This window comes from Lethenteron reissneri, chromosome 35, assembly GCF_015708825.2.
Source record: "Lethenteron reissneri isolate LAM-NWPU_2019-01 chromosome 35, ASM1570882v1, whole genome shotgun sequence".
Classification (NCBI taxonomy): Eukaryota; Metazoa; Chordata; class Hyperoartia; order Petromyzontiformes; family Petromyzontidae; genus Lethenteron; species Lethenteron reissneri.
In genome coordinates, this window is record NC_083813.1 from 10,141,026 (window position 1) to 10,156,530 (window position 15,505).

General features: G+C 48.9%; 1 protein-coding gene across 1 annotated transcript in view; it reads right to left on the minus strand.

The window, feature by feature from the left end:
* The window catches only part of LOC133350929 (alanine aminotransferase 1-like), a 31,379-nt gene extending 20,576 nt beyond the window's left edge, over window positions 1–10,803 (minus strand). The window contains exons 1-2 of the mRNA XM_061565771.1: window positions 10,123–10,803; window positions 9,199–9,876 (exon numbers count right to left, since the gene is read on the minus strand). Coding sequence (XP_061421755.1) covers window positions 9,199–9,450 — 252 coding nt within the window. The 5' untranslated portion in view covers window positions 9,451–9,876; window positions 10,123–10,803. The remainder of the gene's footprint in view (window positions 1–9,198; window positions 9,877–10,122) is intronic.
* Window positions 10,804–15,505: the final 4,702 nt, after the last annotated feature.

Sequence of the window (15,505 nt, forward strand, 5' to 3'; positions counted from 1 at the left end):
GATTGTGCGCTCAGCATTGCCATGAGACAAAGTGTCCTCATCCAGGAGGGGATTGGCAAAGGGGCTGAATTTTTTTTTTTAAGACAACAACCCACTTGCTACACTGCCTGTGAAGTGAGTTTTCCCCAAGACCCCCGAGGTATGGTGAGTGGCTGTAAGACGCCGCACCAATAAGCAGGGATTAATTTCCCCGCTCGATATTTTCCAGGGCGCTGGAGATGACCGGTATAAGGCATGGCCACTAGAACACAGAGTGTATGCCTATACGTAATACTCCTACATTATTGTTGTACCCTATATTCCTATTATACCACGAACAGATTTCTCGAAGTAAATTGTACAATGAGAACAAAATAAGCCAAGGTGGATGCGGCGTGCCAAAACAATTCCCGGTACAGCATTCCGGGCACTGTTCCGACTTAAAAAAATAAAGCCCTGCTCGGTGAGAATTCATCACCTGCCCCAGCAACATCGCCGCTGTTGCCGGGTTTTTTAGTTGTTTGGTCGTCACACCACGCGCTCGTGCTAGCGTGGGAGCGGTGCCAACCCAACTCGCGCTCTGAATATTCCAACCGCGGCCCACTGCCACCCCCCACCCCGCTCCCTCCCTGGCCCCCACAGCAGGCCGCTCACGCTCCCACACGTGACGCGCCGTCGCAGGCCCGGGTGGCCGGATTCGCCAAATGCCCCTTGGCACGGACGGCCGCGGTTTCGAGCGTCGAGATAACGACGACGAAAGTTCCCCGTCGGCCGCTGCTCGACGGCTGGTCGTGACACGGCGAGGCGACCGCTCGCGCCTCCCGTTCTTCCCTCATTCAGCCACTCGGCGACGGAACCGTTCGCCGTCGCGAGAGGTGCCGGCGGCAGGGGATCGTCGGCCATCCCATCCGCGAGCGGCAACGCCGCACGTTTTGTCCAAGCGGCACGGACTGCACGAACGGCGGGCACGCTGCCGTGGTGTGAATGTCAGCGCGCCGACGACTTTGCCCGCACCGCCGATTAGCATGGGTTGGAATACGTACGGTGCGAAAGAAGTTCAACGTACACACATACCATGCAGAGTACACCGGTTCGGTTGGATCTCCTGGTGCGGCGGTTGTAACAATGGGGGAAAGTTTCTTAGACTCCCCCATCCCCGCCTCCGTCATCCCGGCAGTATCAACGGGTACGGCACATGGTGGGGTAAAGTATGGATACTCCCACCTCCTACATTTGGTGACGGACACCAAATAGTAGAGGTCCTTCTGCCAGCACTGGCACGGGCAGGCAATTGCAGGGCTGCACGTGTTTGATGTCCTTCCCCCGCACCTCCAACGAGCACGGCCGGCCACGCACGGTGCGAAAGAAGTTCACCACACGGGACATGCATGCAATACGCGCAACGTTCGTTTAAAGATCCAAGCGAGGACAAAAAAAATCTCGCGTCTTATAATCCGGATAATACAATAGGTGACGAGTAGCCGCAGCCACAGCAAATTGTATACTTGATGTGGTGTGCCGGCCGGGGTGTGGTTTTTTTTTCCTGAGTCGATGATGCGCCACCCCGCACACCAAACATTGAACCACGGCTGCCAAACCCCCCATATCACCAAGCCACAGAACCACGGCTGCCAATCCCCCCCCCCCATCACCTGCCAAACCCCTCAAATCACCAAGCCACAGAACCACGGCTGCCAACCCCCTCCCCCCGCACCTTCCCTGTTGAAGTCCTGCAGGAAGACCTCCAGATTGTCCCGCCGGTCCGTGGGGTAAGGTGCGAAAGAAGTTCACCATGCGTACACATCTACCTTGACCTACATAAACGGCATGTCTTGTCTAACCGTAGTAGGGTTGTTTATTTAGTGCCTGCCATCGCAAGCCGACTGTCGAGTGATAGCCAAAAAAAATGGCCATCTTTCCCATGACAGTTCTTGTTCAGACTTGCATCAGCTTAGCCCGGAGAGAACATCAAGGCAAACGTGGAGGCACAGTCAATGAATCCGGGTGGCCAGAGGCTTAGCGGTGACAGCTTGCATCACTAAATTACGCACGGGCGGAAAGCGAACATCGGGCCAGCGTTTCGAGGTCCCGTCAAAACGATGCAACCGCGGGCCGCATTCGCCGCGTGGACCTCGTCTACAGGGGCGAGTACAGCACCACCCTCGCACGCCGAGCACAACAATCCCCCTCTCTCTTTCTCTCTGGCCGTGCAGTCTCTTCTCCCAGAACGCGGTAGAAGTCGCGTTGCTGAATAACACCCGCGGCATGGAAAAATCACATTATGATAAGTAATGTATAACGTAGGGGTAAAGCACAGTCCGCAATAACGCGTGAGATGCGTAACGTAGGCCGAACAAAGACCGGGGCGCGTGGGTAGCGTCTAGAAGCATCCAGCAGCATCCCAATGCCTCGTGCGATGACGCTACGCGGAGGCAGCCGTACGAACTGCTTGTTCCTACTCACGCGACGTAGTTCCGTTCGCTCGATCGCGTTCTATACAATTCACATTCATCATCGCGTTGTATATTTAATTTCACGCTATGAACAACAACACGCGTTACAGCAGAACAGACTGCATCAAGATGCTATGTCTGTCTGCACGGCTCAGGACGTTCCGATACTCCCGAGCTCAAATTAAAGAGCAGCCAGCAGTTCCAGCGACGCTCGCTGTTATGATTACACACCAAAGCAAAAAATATACGGTCAGGTTTCCTTGATGGGCGAAGTGGTGATGTGCCCAGATTGGAAACAAAAAACTTAACTTGGCCGCACAACCAAACACTGTCCCGCTGAATGGTTATTTATGGCGATCATATCGGAGAATATTTTGTGGCCATTAAAGGGTGGTGTGGGACATCGTTAACAGCTCGACCTCGCCCGGTGATGTCCTGTTCTCTCGGGAAGGCACCGCTCCATTGCCCGTCCCGTTTTACCAAAACGTACGTCCGATAATAATTCAGCGGCCGCAGTCGCGTCACAAGAGGCTGCTGCGGCCACAAGGGGTATAAAGAGATAAAAAGGCAAGGAATGGTGCAGCCCTGCGACTGCCCGATTGGGTCACTGCTAGTTAAATCGCCTCCTGCTCGAGGGAGCTCTAGACAGCCCCTCTGGAGGTTAATTTGGCCTACTCCTCCAAGCTGGCCGGATTACTCGGAAGACGTGGAGAGTGTCCACGCGTTACCCACCGCATGCAAACTGACGATTGACCAACTGTCGTGTGGACAGAAGCAAGGGGGCAGAATTAAGGAGCTTTCACATTGTCTCAACTATCGTGCCGGGAGATCAAACCAGCGTCCTTTGGATTACAATTCAAGTGCGCGAACCACCACGGCCACAACACAGGTCACATGCAAGGCGGAGGAAAGCAGTGCGAACGAGTTAATGTGTTTTGCAACGCAGTGGTTTTGCATCGAGGGTTTGGGTCGAGCGGTGGTTCGCGTGCTGCGCTGTGATCCTGGCAACCCAAGTAAAAATACCGGCCACGAGTAATGGCAGAGGCAGTCCCTAACAACCTGCACAGGCCAACCGACATGGCGTGGGGAGGCCTTCATGCAGTGGTGCACTCTGAATGGGATTGCAAAGTATAAATAGCGGAGTTCTCTATCAACTAAAGGTGGTCACGAGAAAAACAAAAGGTCCGTCGACGCGAATGAAACTAAATTAGGCGTGACACCGATTCTCGTTTTTGTTCAAATCACAGCACCCGAGACAATTTCCCATCTTTCCAGGCCACCACCACAGCCAAGCGAGCGTCGCTCGACCACCCGCCCAGCCGCGTCCACCACACCCAGGATCAAAACGAGGGCGGCCAAGAAGTGAAAATCCCCAGGGGGGGGGGGGGGTGTGGAGGATTTGAAGGCGAGTGCGAGGAATTTAGAATTTCTGACGCAACCACGAAGCAACGCCACGAAAGCACCATTGGCGGCAATGCAGGAGGTGTTGCTCAACGTAAAAACGAAAATGAACCACGGTTTTGTTTTTGCGAGACCCTCAGGTCCCTCTGGGTGCACAAGGAGGGCATTCTGTAAGGGGAGGTGGAGCGTTTCGATCACGCACGCACGCACGAAATTAATGCGGGGAAGCGTTTTTCATTTTGTACTTCTCTTGGCCAGGGTTTCTTAATTGGCAGTTGATTTGTTTGTGGATGGTATTTCAATAACAAATAAAACACGTAACACTGACATTAAGTGACCTCCCCTGGGGTAGCGACGCATGCTGAAGATGCTCCCCCAGCACGAGAATCCAGATGTTGGACATCGAGCCGGGCAACACGCGGTACGACCCGTGATTGCAACGCAGAGACCCACGTCAAAACACCGTGAATACCTACCCAGTGTGACTTTTAAACTGGCAATACAATCGGTCACATGGCGGAGAAGTAATGACTTGTACGGGACAGCGGTCATCCTAAAAATAACGTTTCGGAATGTTCATTGACAGGACTGTAACACGACCACGGTGAAGACACGAGAGCAGCCTCATCGTCTGTGATGTGTTGTAAATTAAACGTGAGGCGACCGGTTTCCGGCAACGGTCCATCTTCAGGACTGGAGATACCATATTCTCCAGGGGGAAAAAAAGAAGATTGCTTTGGAGAGAGTAAGGCGCACACAGAAAGCCTGTGGGGGTGCGAGTAAATGTATGAAAACCTGGTAACACACAGACACACACACAAACACATTCCCGATTATAAGATGCAACCTCACCTTTTGACCTTTAAACACAAGGGGGAAGAAAAGTGTGTATTCCAATCTAGAGAATACGGCCGTTCAGTGGAGGCAATTCACGCTTTGAAGGTGAAACACTGCCCGAAATGGCAGCTTACGAGGCAAGTTATTGTTTGGTAACAGTCTGGGGAAGAGACATCACCTTGGGTCGAGACAAACAACTGAGTGGCAGCCAAATGAGCGAAGGAGTCTGAGCAAGCTCAGGGAAGATGCAAATATTTATCCAAGTAACATCAAACTCTTTGGTTCTTTCGGTAAAGTCACGTAGAACGCTCTTCCTTCCAATATTAGGAAGCCACTGGAGCTATGCACTTTTAAATCCGGATTGAAAACTCATTTCTTTAGAGGTGCTTTTTGTGTTTAGTTTGTTGTGCCGCCCCCGCATCTCTGATCAGCACTGTTGGCTACATAGGGTGCGAAAGAAGTTCAACATACATACATAGGAGAGGCCTTCATGCAGCACAGGACTGACAAAGCGCTGTGAATTAATATTACCGTATTTTCTGGATTGTGTGTTCCCGGTGTCAATAAAGCTATCGAACTCTGGTCACACACACACACCTACCAGATTATAAGAGAGACCCTCCAGATATTATTTAAGATAGCATACAAGGGAAAAAGGTCCATTTTGTAACCTGGATAAAACGACAGTATACAATTATTATTGCGTAACGCGAAGTCGTCTCCCAGAAGTGCTAAATTCATCTTGTTTTGACATTTATAAACTCCGATCGTAATTTCCGTACATCGATGCGGATAAATAGGCTCTGTCGGATCGATAACCCTCCAGATCGGTGCAAACAAAGATGTGCTTCACCACTGGGACGAGTGGCGCATTGGGATAGAGGCGGCCAGAGCTCAACTCCTGGTCCGTTGTTGACCAAGCCCTTTGTCCGATTGGCATCGATCAAATCAGTGGCATGCTGGGGAAAAGTCAAAAAGTGATCGTGTCGAGATGTTTCTCCTCACCAGAGGAACGGGGCAAATTTCCACCCAAGTATTGTAAACAAGATGTCCAAGTCTTTCTATGATGATCTTTTTATTTGGTCATTACAACTGCAGAAAAAAAAATCCAACTTGGGTTCTATAAAGCGTGATTACGTGACACGCCTGTTAACCAGCTTGGCACCCAACCCAACTTGCAGCACCAAACAGACACTGATTGCCACGATGGCCCAATCTCACAATGTTTTCATCATCACGATGATGATGATAATCTTTTTTGTTTTACCAGTTAACGGCCACTAAGCGATATAGCTCCTTTTCAGAAGCGACCTTGCTCAACAAAGTGGCTTATCACGTGGAATTCATAGCGGCCAAATACTCCTGACGCATGTTTCTAAATGTGGAGGGAAAACACAGAGAAAATTCACGTGACCACGGAGAGAAAGACACGCGCAAACTCCAAATATACAGGCATCATCAGGGTCGGGATCGAACCCACGACCTCCTGCACACCAGGCGATGGAGTTAACGTCTCGCCATCGCAGCACCCCGGACGGATGGCAAATCAGCTGGGCAGCATTGAATTATGAGCCCTCGTGGTTACACGATAGGGCTGATGAAGAACAGTTAATGCAGTTGCCACGCAGTTAGGATCCTGGTGTCCTAGTTTACCCTGCTTGATGTAAGCAGGGGGGCATAGCAGAAACGTCACGAACACAAAGTACTTTCATAGGCAAGTTTAGATATTAAATATTTATAAAAGTACAAGACATCCAGAATCCAAACACAGGCACGAATGTCGTAAACAAAATTCCAAATGAGAATATTACTTGTTTATGTTTTCACATATTTAATATTAATTACAGGTCAGCGACCGCTAACAACAATATCAAGTTGTGTGTTTAATATGCCTTTATTAATTTTATAATTTCACTGAGGCACCTTGAGGAGAATCAAATCCAACGTGAAAAATATTATTTCATTAGAGTCTCGCCAAAGATAAATAAAGCATGTTGTGAATAGTACAAGATGTAAATGACGGTATACTTAATAAGCAGGACCCTGCGGGGTGGGCTGGTAGGAATAATACTTAGTACCGGTACAGGGATATCGACCGGGTATAGAGGAGTTAAAGAAAAAAATACTGTATTCTAGTGTAACGTTAATTAAAAGTGTTTGTTTTGACAAGAAACGCAGTGAGATTTAAAGACTCGTAGTCTTTCATTTCCAACACCACCCTCAACACCATCCCTCCCACGGACGGACGGACGGACGGACGGACACATTAATCTATTGGTGGTCTGGTCCACTTCGTTCCTACCAGTATAATTTTGTATATAATTAATAATAATTTTGTATATAAGATATATGCAAATGTTTACATATACCGCAGTATAGCAAGGCCAGAATTCAGAATTGTGAGAACAGGCTCATGGGAAAACAATTAAGAATGTGTGTAGGATCCATGAAAGAAGCATCACTGAGTCTCAAGACTTGTTTTCAGGAGGGTCCTGCAATGGGGCGTTTGACCAAACCGCTATTATTTTGGCACGTGGGAGGAAACTTGACTACCCGGGGAAACTCCACACATGCGAGGAAATAACATACAGAAAAAAACATCGTGTGGTGGAAAAAAACAATGTCCCCAGTATTTTGAAGGCAATTGTGTACACTGTCAAGTTCAGTAATAATTCATGCTCTTTGGCAGTACGTTTTTTTCCACTCCCTCTGCTCTCAATGGCCATTACAATGTTTCTGCCAACGCATTTATTGAGGGTTAATCTAAAATCCAGTTGCGCACTTGGCCTGCCACCAGCCAATGGCCCATACAACTCAGCTATTACCAAAACAGCAGCATCAGCAGCACCAACATTGGTAGCAGCAGCAGCAGCAGCAGCTGCAGTAGTACATCAGTAGCCAGGAGTACTGTAACGACCTCAGCAAAATCAACGGAGCAGAAGCAGCAGCAACGTCTGTAGCAACATCAGCAGTAATATCAGTAGCAGAAGTAGCTACTTCCTAGCAGCAGCAGCAGCAGCAGCGACAACAGTAACGTCTGTAACAGCTGTGGCAAAGTCAGCAGCAGCCGGTGGCAGAACCATTAACTACGGTGGCATCAGTGGAAGTGGCAGCAGTGACAACTATTACACACACCCACATTAACTTCCGAAGCAGGAATATGGCCATCAACAATCATCACTTGTGGGTGACAAACACCAAGGACAGATTTGAAAGGTGGTGGGGGATGCGGAGTTGTCGCGAACCCCATGTCCAGTTTCAGAATATGTATTCATATACTGGTTGAATCCGATGAGCTATAAAGTTATTTTTTCCACAGATGCCCAGGATGGGGCACGGGTCAAAACGTTACAACCACAAACAATACAAGAACACGATAGTAATGCAAACGTATAGGAAGGGTAAACAATCGCTTAAAAAAATATATATCCTAATTAAACTAAACTCTTTTTTAAATCTTACCAGGTAAAGCCCACCGAGGTTATTAACCCCTTTTTCAGAAGTGACCTGGCCACAAATGATAGCTCAACAAAGTAGCAATACAATGTGGAAATTTTTAGTCAGCAAAAAATTATCTAAGCAAGAGCCATTAACAATCAGTGGAGCTGTCCAATTATTCCCAAGTACCACAGTTCTACAACCACCACAACCGCAGTGGCACCAACCCATCCACCACTGCGTTTGAATCCCACCGAGGTCAATCTTGATTTGAAGCTTTCCTGACTGCAGGAATCCATACTCGTTGGTTCTTTCGGTAAAGTCACGTAGCTATAAAATAAAATAACTCATTTTTTAAAAAGCAACCTGGCCACAAATGATAGTTCCACAAAGTGGCTGTATTATGCGGAAATTTATTGCAACAAAACTAATATAAGCAAACGCCATGGGGGTCCACGTGAATAACAGTGAGTGGGACTGTCCAATAATTCCCAAGTACCACAGTGCTACCAACCATCCCAATAAAGTGGTGGCAACAACCCACCCACCACTGCGCTCGAATCCCACCACCATTCCACTCACCACCACCAGCATCACCACCATCCCTCACTCACCACCATCCCTCACTCACCACCATCCCTCACCCCTCACCACCACAAGCATCACCACCACCCTTCACTCACCACCACCAGCATCACCACCACCACTCACCCCTCACTCACCACCACCAGCATCACAACCATCCCTCACCCCTCACTCACCACCACCAGCATCACCACCATCCAACACTCAGCACCACCAGCATCACCACCACCACCGCAGCCACCATCCCACCACCACCACTCACTCACCACCATCACCACCACCACCAGCATCACCACCATCCCTAACCCCACACTCACCACCACAGCGTCACCACCACTCACTCACCACCACCACCAGCATCACCAGCATCACCACCACCCCTCACTCACCACCACCATCACCACTACCACCACCCCACACTCACCAGCACAGCATCACCACCACCCCTCACTCACCACCACCATCATCACCACCACCACCCCTCACTCACCACCACCAGCCTCACCTGCAGGAGCTCCCTCTCCACCTGCTCTGCGCGCACCACGATGGGGCCCCTCACCGCGTACTCCACGGCGCGCACATTTGGGTTCATGGAGTCGAGGGTGAGGCCGCCCCAACGCTCGGACCTGCCGGGTTCGAGTCCCGGTTCGGGGCTCTGCGTGGAGGCGAGAGGTCTCCGCGGCTGGGACGCGTTCGCGGCGTGCGTCGTGCAGAGCCTCGCCATCAGGAGCCGGAGTCCACATCTTCCCAGATCCATGGTGGTTGTGTGTGTCTCTGTCTGTGGTTGTGTGAACTTTGGTGCCTCCTGTTGTGTGCTGGTGACCGCGGTTGTGTCGATGTGTGTGTGTCTTCTGTGTGTGGTAGTGTGTCTATAATTGACACACGTGTGTGTGGTAGTGTGTCTACAATTGACACACGTGTGTGTGGTAGTGTGTCTTCAATTGACACACGTGTGCGTGGTAGTGTGTCTACAATTGACACACACGTGTGTGGTGTACGTGGAGTCTATGCAGTTAGAGCTGTGTGTGTCATATAGGATACAAGCGCAAAGCAGCGTAGATTATAACCACCAATAATATACCGATAAACTATAGTCGATAGTATGAATTGACAGCAACATAAAGTGTTGCTTGCGCCGTGTGGCGAGTGAATGAATGGATGCGTGCAGTGTGTGACCGTGTCCCTGTATAAAATACAATGTACACACGCAATGTTTATGTATATATATACACCGTGTGCTGTATTAAGCGTGTGAAATCACACGGTATCTGTGTGTAGAATCTAACCTATACACGTGTGTGTGTACGTGAAATTACACGGTGTGTGTACGTTAATATACAGCGTGTGCTTGACTGTGTTGTCCACACAGACGGTGACACTCATACGGTGACACACACTCACAGTGACACACACGGTGACACACACTCACGGTATATGTCGTGTGTCACGAACACGCTGTGCCCAAGACAATACTGGGCGCTGTGGTGATGGACTAAACAGCATCAACGCGACGTGGGAGGCGGAGCGATGCCGGTGGCTCAAACCCCCGGAAAATAAAAGACAAATCAAGACGTGAGACCAGTCGTGATGGATGATGTAACACGGTCGTGGTGTCCAGTGAATGTCGCTTCACCCCACTGACTTCTCCCCAGCCTCGAGGCAAAGTCTATAGCCTCCCTCCTGTCTCTGAGTTGTCCCTTACCCCTTCCTCTGGCCAAGACGAGACACAGGAGATGAAAAACAGCGGCTTTGTTCAATTCAAGCAGCCGTGTAATAATCTCGCCGTCACGTCCGGCATTCTTAAATACACCCACCACACACACGCGCAAGACAGGAATATCAACCGTACGATGTAAATATTATCGGCAAGCGAACGGTGCGTTAACGGTACTGTTACTGTAATTATATTCAGTGTAAATAATTCATAGGGTGGTTAATACGATAGCGCGCAACAAGGCAATACAACGTGTGATAAATACAATAGTGTATACTCGATACAATGGTTAAAACAATACAATAAATATATGTAGCGTAAGCGATACAAATGGTAGAGTGTTCAGTGAAGAGTCGCTACGATCCAGTATACAATGAGTGCACTGTATTGACACGTGTGCTGAGCCGGCTGCGGTGGGGGGGGGGGACAGGGGCGGGGCCAAGTTTGTGGGCGGAACCGAATGAAGGAGGGAGGCGTGGCCAAGTTGTAAGTAGACGGAGCCAGGTTGTGAAGTGGGCGTGGCCAGGCGGTAAAGGGGCGGGGTCAAGTGGTGAAGGGGCGTGGTCAGGCGGTGAAGGGCGTGGCCAGGTGCTGAAGTGGGGGGGGCAAGTTGTAAGGAGGCGGAGCCAGGTTGTGGAGTGGGCGGGGCCAAGTTGTGAAGTGGGCGTGGGCAAGTTGTGAAGTGGGCGTGGCAAGGCGGCGAAGTGGGCGTGGCCAGGTGGTGAATGGGCGGTTCCAAGTGGGTAGGGGGCGGGGCCAGGCGGTGAAGGGGCGTGGCCAGGCGGTAAAGGGGCGGGGCTAAGAGGTGAAGGGGCGTGGCCAGGCGGCGAAGGGCGGGGCCAAGTGGGGAGGGGGCGTGGCCAGGCGGTGAAGTGGGCGTGGCCAGGTGGTGAAGGGCGGGGCCAAGTGGTGAGGGGGCGGGGCCGAGTAGAGGAGATAAGCGAATCAGAATCTTGTATTTATACTGCAGGAAAAATCCGATGAGCTACAAAGCTCTTTTTCACAGATGTCCAGTAGGGGCACGGGGTAAGAACGTTACAACAAGAAACAATAAAAAACACGACAGCAGTGTAAAGTATAGGAAAGGCAACGAATCACCAAACAAGTAATATATATATTTTTAAACACGCTTTCATGAAATGTACCGTACTGGTAATGGAAAAACTCCACGACTCCAGGAAGTGGCCCCGAAGCTTGCCATAACGTCAAAATTTACAGCCAACGTCAGTTTACCCAAGCCAAAACATAACATATAAAAACATTCTGTTTAAAAGTATATACATTTTTATTTTGATATAAGTATACAAAGTTTGCAGTCGATACCATATTCGGAAGTGGGTTAAAATTGAGTTACAATATTTGAGGATGCAACAACGACAACAACAACAGAGTGAGTTAAATAAAAGCGTGTAATAATAAAAACATACAAATACATCTTCTTGGTTCTTTCGGTAAAGTCACGTAGAAGGGAAATAATAAAATAATAAAAATAAAACATAATAAAATAATTCTCCATCCTTCCAGACAAAGCTCCACTGAGCAGCGAGGGGCGGGGCCACCTCGGGGGGGGGGGGGTGAAGTCACGTGGCGGTGGGGGGGGGTGCAGAAATAACACGCGCGCTGCGTCCTGCGATTCTATTGGCCGAGAGAGGCCACGTGGGCCCCATAGATGTCAGCCCCCACGTGCCGGCTGAAATGCCACGTGCGAAGCAAATCAGCTGCTGCGCACGTGCGAGATGCGGTCACGTGATAACCATGGCACCGACAGAGACAGACCTCTCCTAAATATAAACTCCACGCTGCCGTGATGTCACTGTTAGTCGAGTACAGGAGACTTATAATCCACAGTTCGCCGGTTCGATACGATATCCCGCTGGGATATGCGATATGTTGAAAGATTGGACACATTTCTTAAATCCCACCACACCCATTCCCCCGACCGCCTCTGTCCAACGCAGCCGTTATGATTGAGTACACCCAGAGTTGACGGGCGGCAGGCCGCGTGTGTTGACGAAAAGGTTGGGTGCAGTACTCCCACTTTTGCCAAGACGTCTCGTCGCCTGTCCGGTGTTGGTCCAATAGCGCCCTCTAGTGACCGCGCAGACACTCTGCCGTCAGCGGTGGCATGGGACAAGACATTGCAGGCTAAATGTAATTGCAGTGCCAATGATTATGCCGATGAGATGCGCTGTCTGATATGGCAATTGTTCACAATTGCACCCAATAAAATGTAAATAATGCAACATAAATTGGTATGACAACTGATTTAAAACAAAAACCCAGAAACATGCCCAATCGCGATGAAAATTGAACAAAAGGCTGAAAAGTGCGCAAAAATATGCTGGTAATTACATTTTTTTTAATGAGACACGTGGGATGATGAGACGGGGAACGGCGCGATGGCGACACAGGCGAGATCGCGAAGTGGGATTTGAGCCCTGACGCGTCGCTCGAAGGCGAGAGCAGAATCACTTCGACTGCGGGAGGAATCCGATGAGCGAGGAAGCATCTTCTGTTCACAGGTGTCCAGTATGGGCGGGTCAGCAAGTTACACACAGCAACCGAAACAACAACAACAGCAACAACAAAAACAACGATTGGATTTTTTTTGTAAGCAAGTCATTAAATCTAGATTTTAAGTTTTCGTGACTGCAGGGATCCATACTCTTTGGTTCTTTCGGTAAAGTCACGTAGGTAGAAAATTAAATAAATTAAATCACGATGTTTCGATTGCAACACAAGCAATCATCATCATGTGGGAAAACCACAGCAAAAAACAATTATTGCTGTGGTTTTACCACCAAATGTATTTTATTTCATACCTACGTGACTTTACCGAAAGAACAAAAGAGTAAGTTATTAAATATAAATAAATACAAAATTGATATGATCAGGGGTTGAGAAGACCGAGTGGCAGCCAAATAAAAAAACTATTAAACGATTTGTTTTATCGTTTAACACATAGCAGGCTTTCGCGACCAATATTCATAATAAAGGTTTTTGGGTTAGATCGCGTAAGTATAAATGTGTCGAAACCCTCCACCACTCACTCGACACATTAGTAAGGGATTTGTCACGTAAACAAAACTCCAAATAGTTACTACTTCATCCCACCGCGATCTAACCCAAAACCTTTATTATGGACAATTGTCTTTATTCACAAAGTAAGGCCCATTGCGCTATATAGCTCTTGTCAGAAGCGACCTGGCCACAAATGATAGCTCAACGCAGTGGCTCATCACGTGGAAATTATAGCAGTTGCCAAATACTCTAAACGCGTGATGTTGATTCTAAACGCGGAGGGAAAACCCTGAAGGACCCGGAAAAATCCACGAACCGACGGGGAGAGAGAGAGAGACACGCAAACTCCAAATAATCAGTAGACGTCGGGATCGAACCCACGGTCTCCTGCATACCAGGCGAGGGAGTTAACATATCTGCCCGCTCGTGAGGACGTCTACCAAAGAGAATGAAGTGGCGAGCTCAACTCGTGTGCAGGAGCTATACGGGATTGGTCGTTGCATCGCACGGCCGTGAAAGACGCCGACAGCTTGGGGAGGTCTTCATTCAGCGGTGGATAAAGCATAGCCGATGATGACACCCCCCCCTTCATCCAGGTTGACGTATCACACGTGACTTGATAGCTCCATCGCAGCGTGATCCACAAACCCCGCCTCGTCATCTTCGCTGTAGTACGGCGGTTGGAGATCCTCAGCCCACGTACGTGGTGTGGGACTAGCGGAGTGATTGACGTTGCGAGGGTCACGGGAAAGAATGCTACTGAGTTCATGGGTGGAAAAAACCCAATTTTTCCAGCGGCAGGCATTGGGTTTTTTCTTTAATACAATTAAACCCGATTTCAGGGAATTAAAACCTGGTTTAATGAATACGAAACTCTGATCCAAGGCTTAGGCTGCTTCCTCGTCGGTGCTGTTATCGTACTCGGGGGGCCGTCGGGCACGGGGTAGTCGTAGAATGCGGCGGGCAGGTTGGTCTTGATGATCAAGAGCTTCTGCTCCACAATCGTGGGCGCCAGTGAGTTCCTTAGCTTGGAATGGATGAAGCCCATCGTTGAGAAGTTGGCTAAGTGCGGTTCTGCAATTAGAACCAATTAAACCGGATTTCTCCCAATCTCAGATGATCGGGTTTAATATAATAAGACAATTAAACCCGATTGTAAAAAACCCGAGTGTGCCACCCTTGGCTGAGTTGGTGGTGGAAGCGGGTGAAAGTGACCCAAGTCGCGTGATCGATAAGACAGCAAGGCTCAATCGCGCCGCCTGGTGGTCCGTGTGGAGGAAGTCACGCTTTGTGGGCGTTATTGTTGTACAAGGGGGTCCAAGAATGTCTTGCGAGCCCCTATTAATTCTCTAAAACGTAATTTGTGTTTTTTTAAGTAAGGGTTAACAGTATTTAGAACAGAAATTTATATGCAAAAGGAAAATAACATTTGGGGGAAATTTAATTGTGGGTCACACGCATAGGTGGAGTTTGACTTATATGCAGGGTGCTTCAAAAACATGTTAACACTTATATGGGACTATCTTTATATGGAAAAAAGAACAGATAATACACTGTAACATGATAACAAATGTAATGTTAATAGCTTCAAAAAGTAAAATAATCTCCACTTGTTCGCCATCATTGTCAACACGTTGCCTGGAATCTTCTCCAGGTGGTCTCCAGAGCCTGGAGGCACATTTCTCGTGGTATTGTTGCAAATTCTCAGAAGTTTTAACATTTTTTTGAAGCACCCTATATTTGGGAGGGTGGCAGGGGTTCGCTTTGTCCCTCACATTAGGAATCGCGGGTGCATATACATTTTTTAAACTCTTAATTGTAAACTATTGAAATGTTTTTCTTTTTCATGTGTCCGCCCATGGTCACAAGGCACCTGGACCACCCTGTGTACATTGAGACAGGAACACGTGGTTCAGAGAAAATGAAAACGAACTTGGCCGTTGGTCAAGACGAGCAACTGAGCGGCAGCCAAAGGGGAAAACAAGTCTGACAGAGCCAGGGGGGAGATGGGAATATTTGACCGTGAATGTTTAACCAAGTAACCTTGCACCTGCGCGTCTCGTCTCGTAAAGATAGG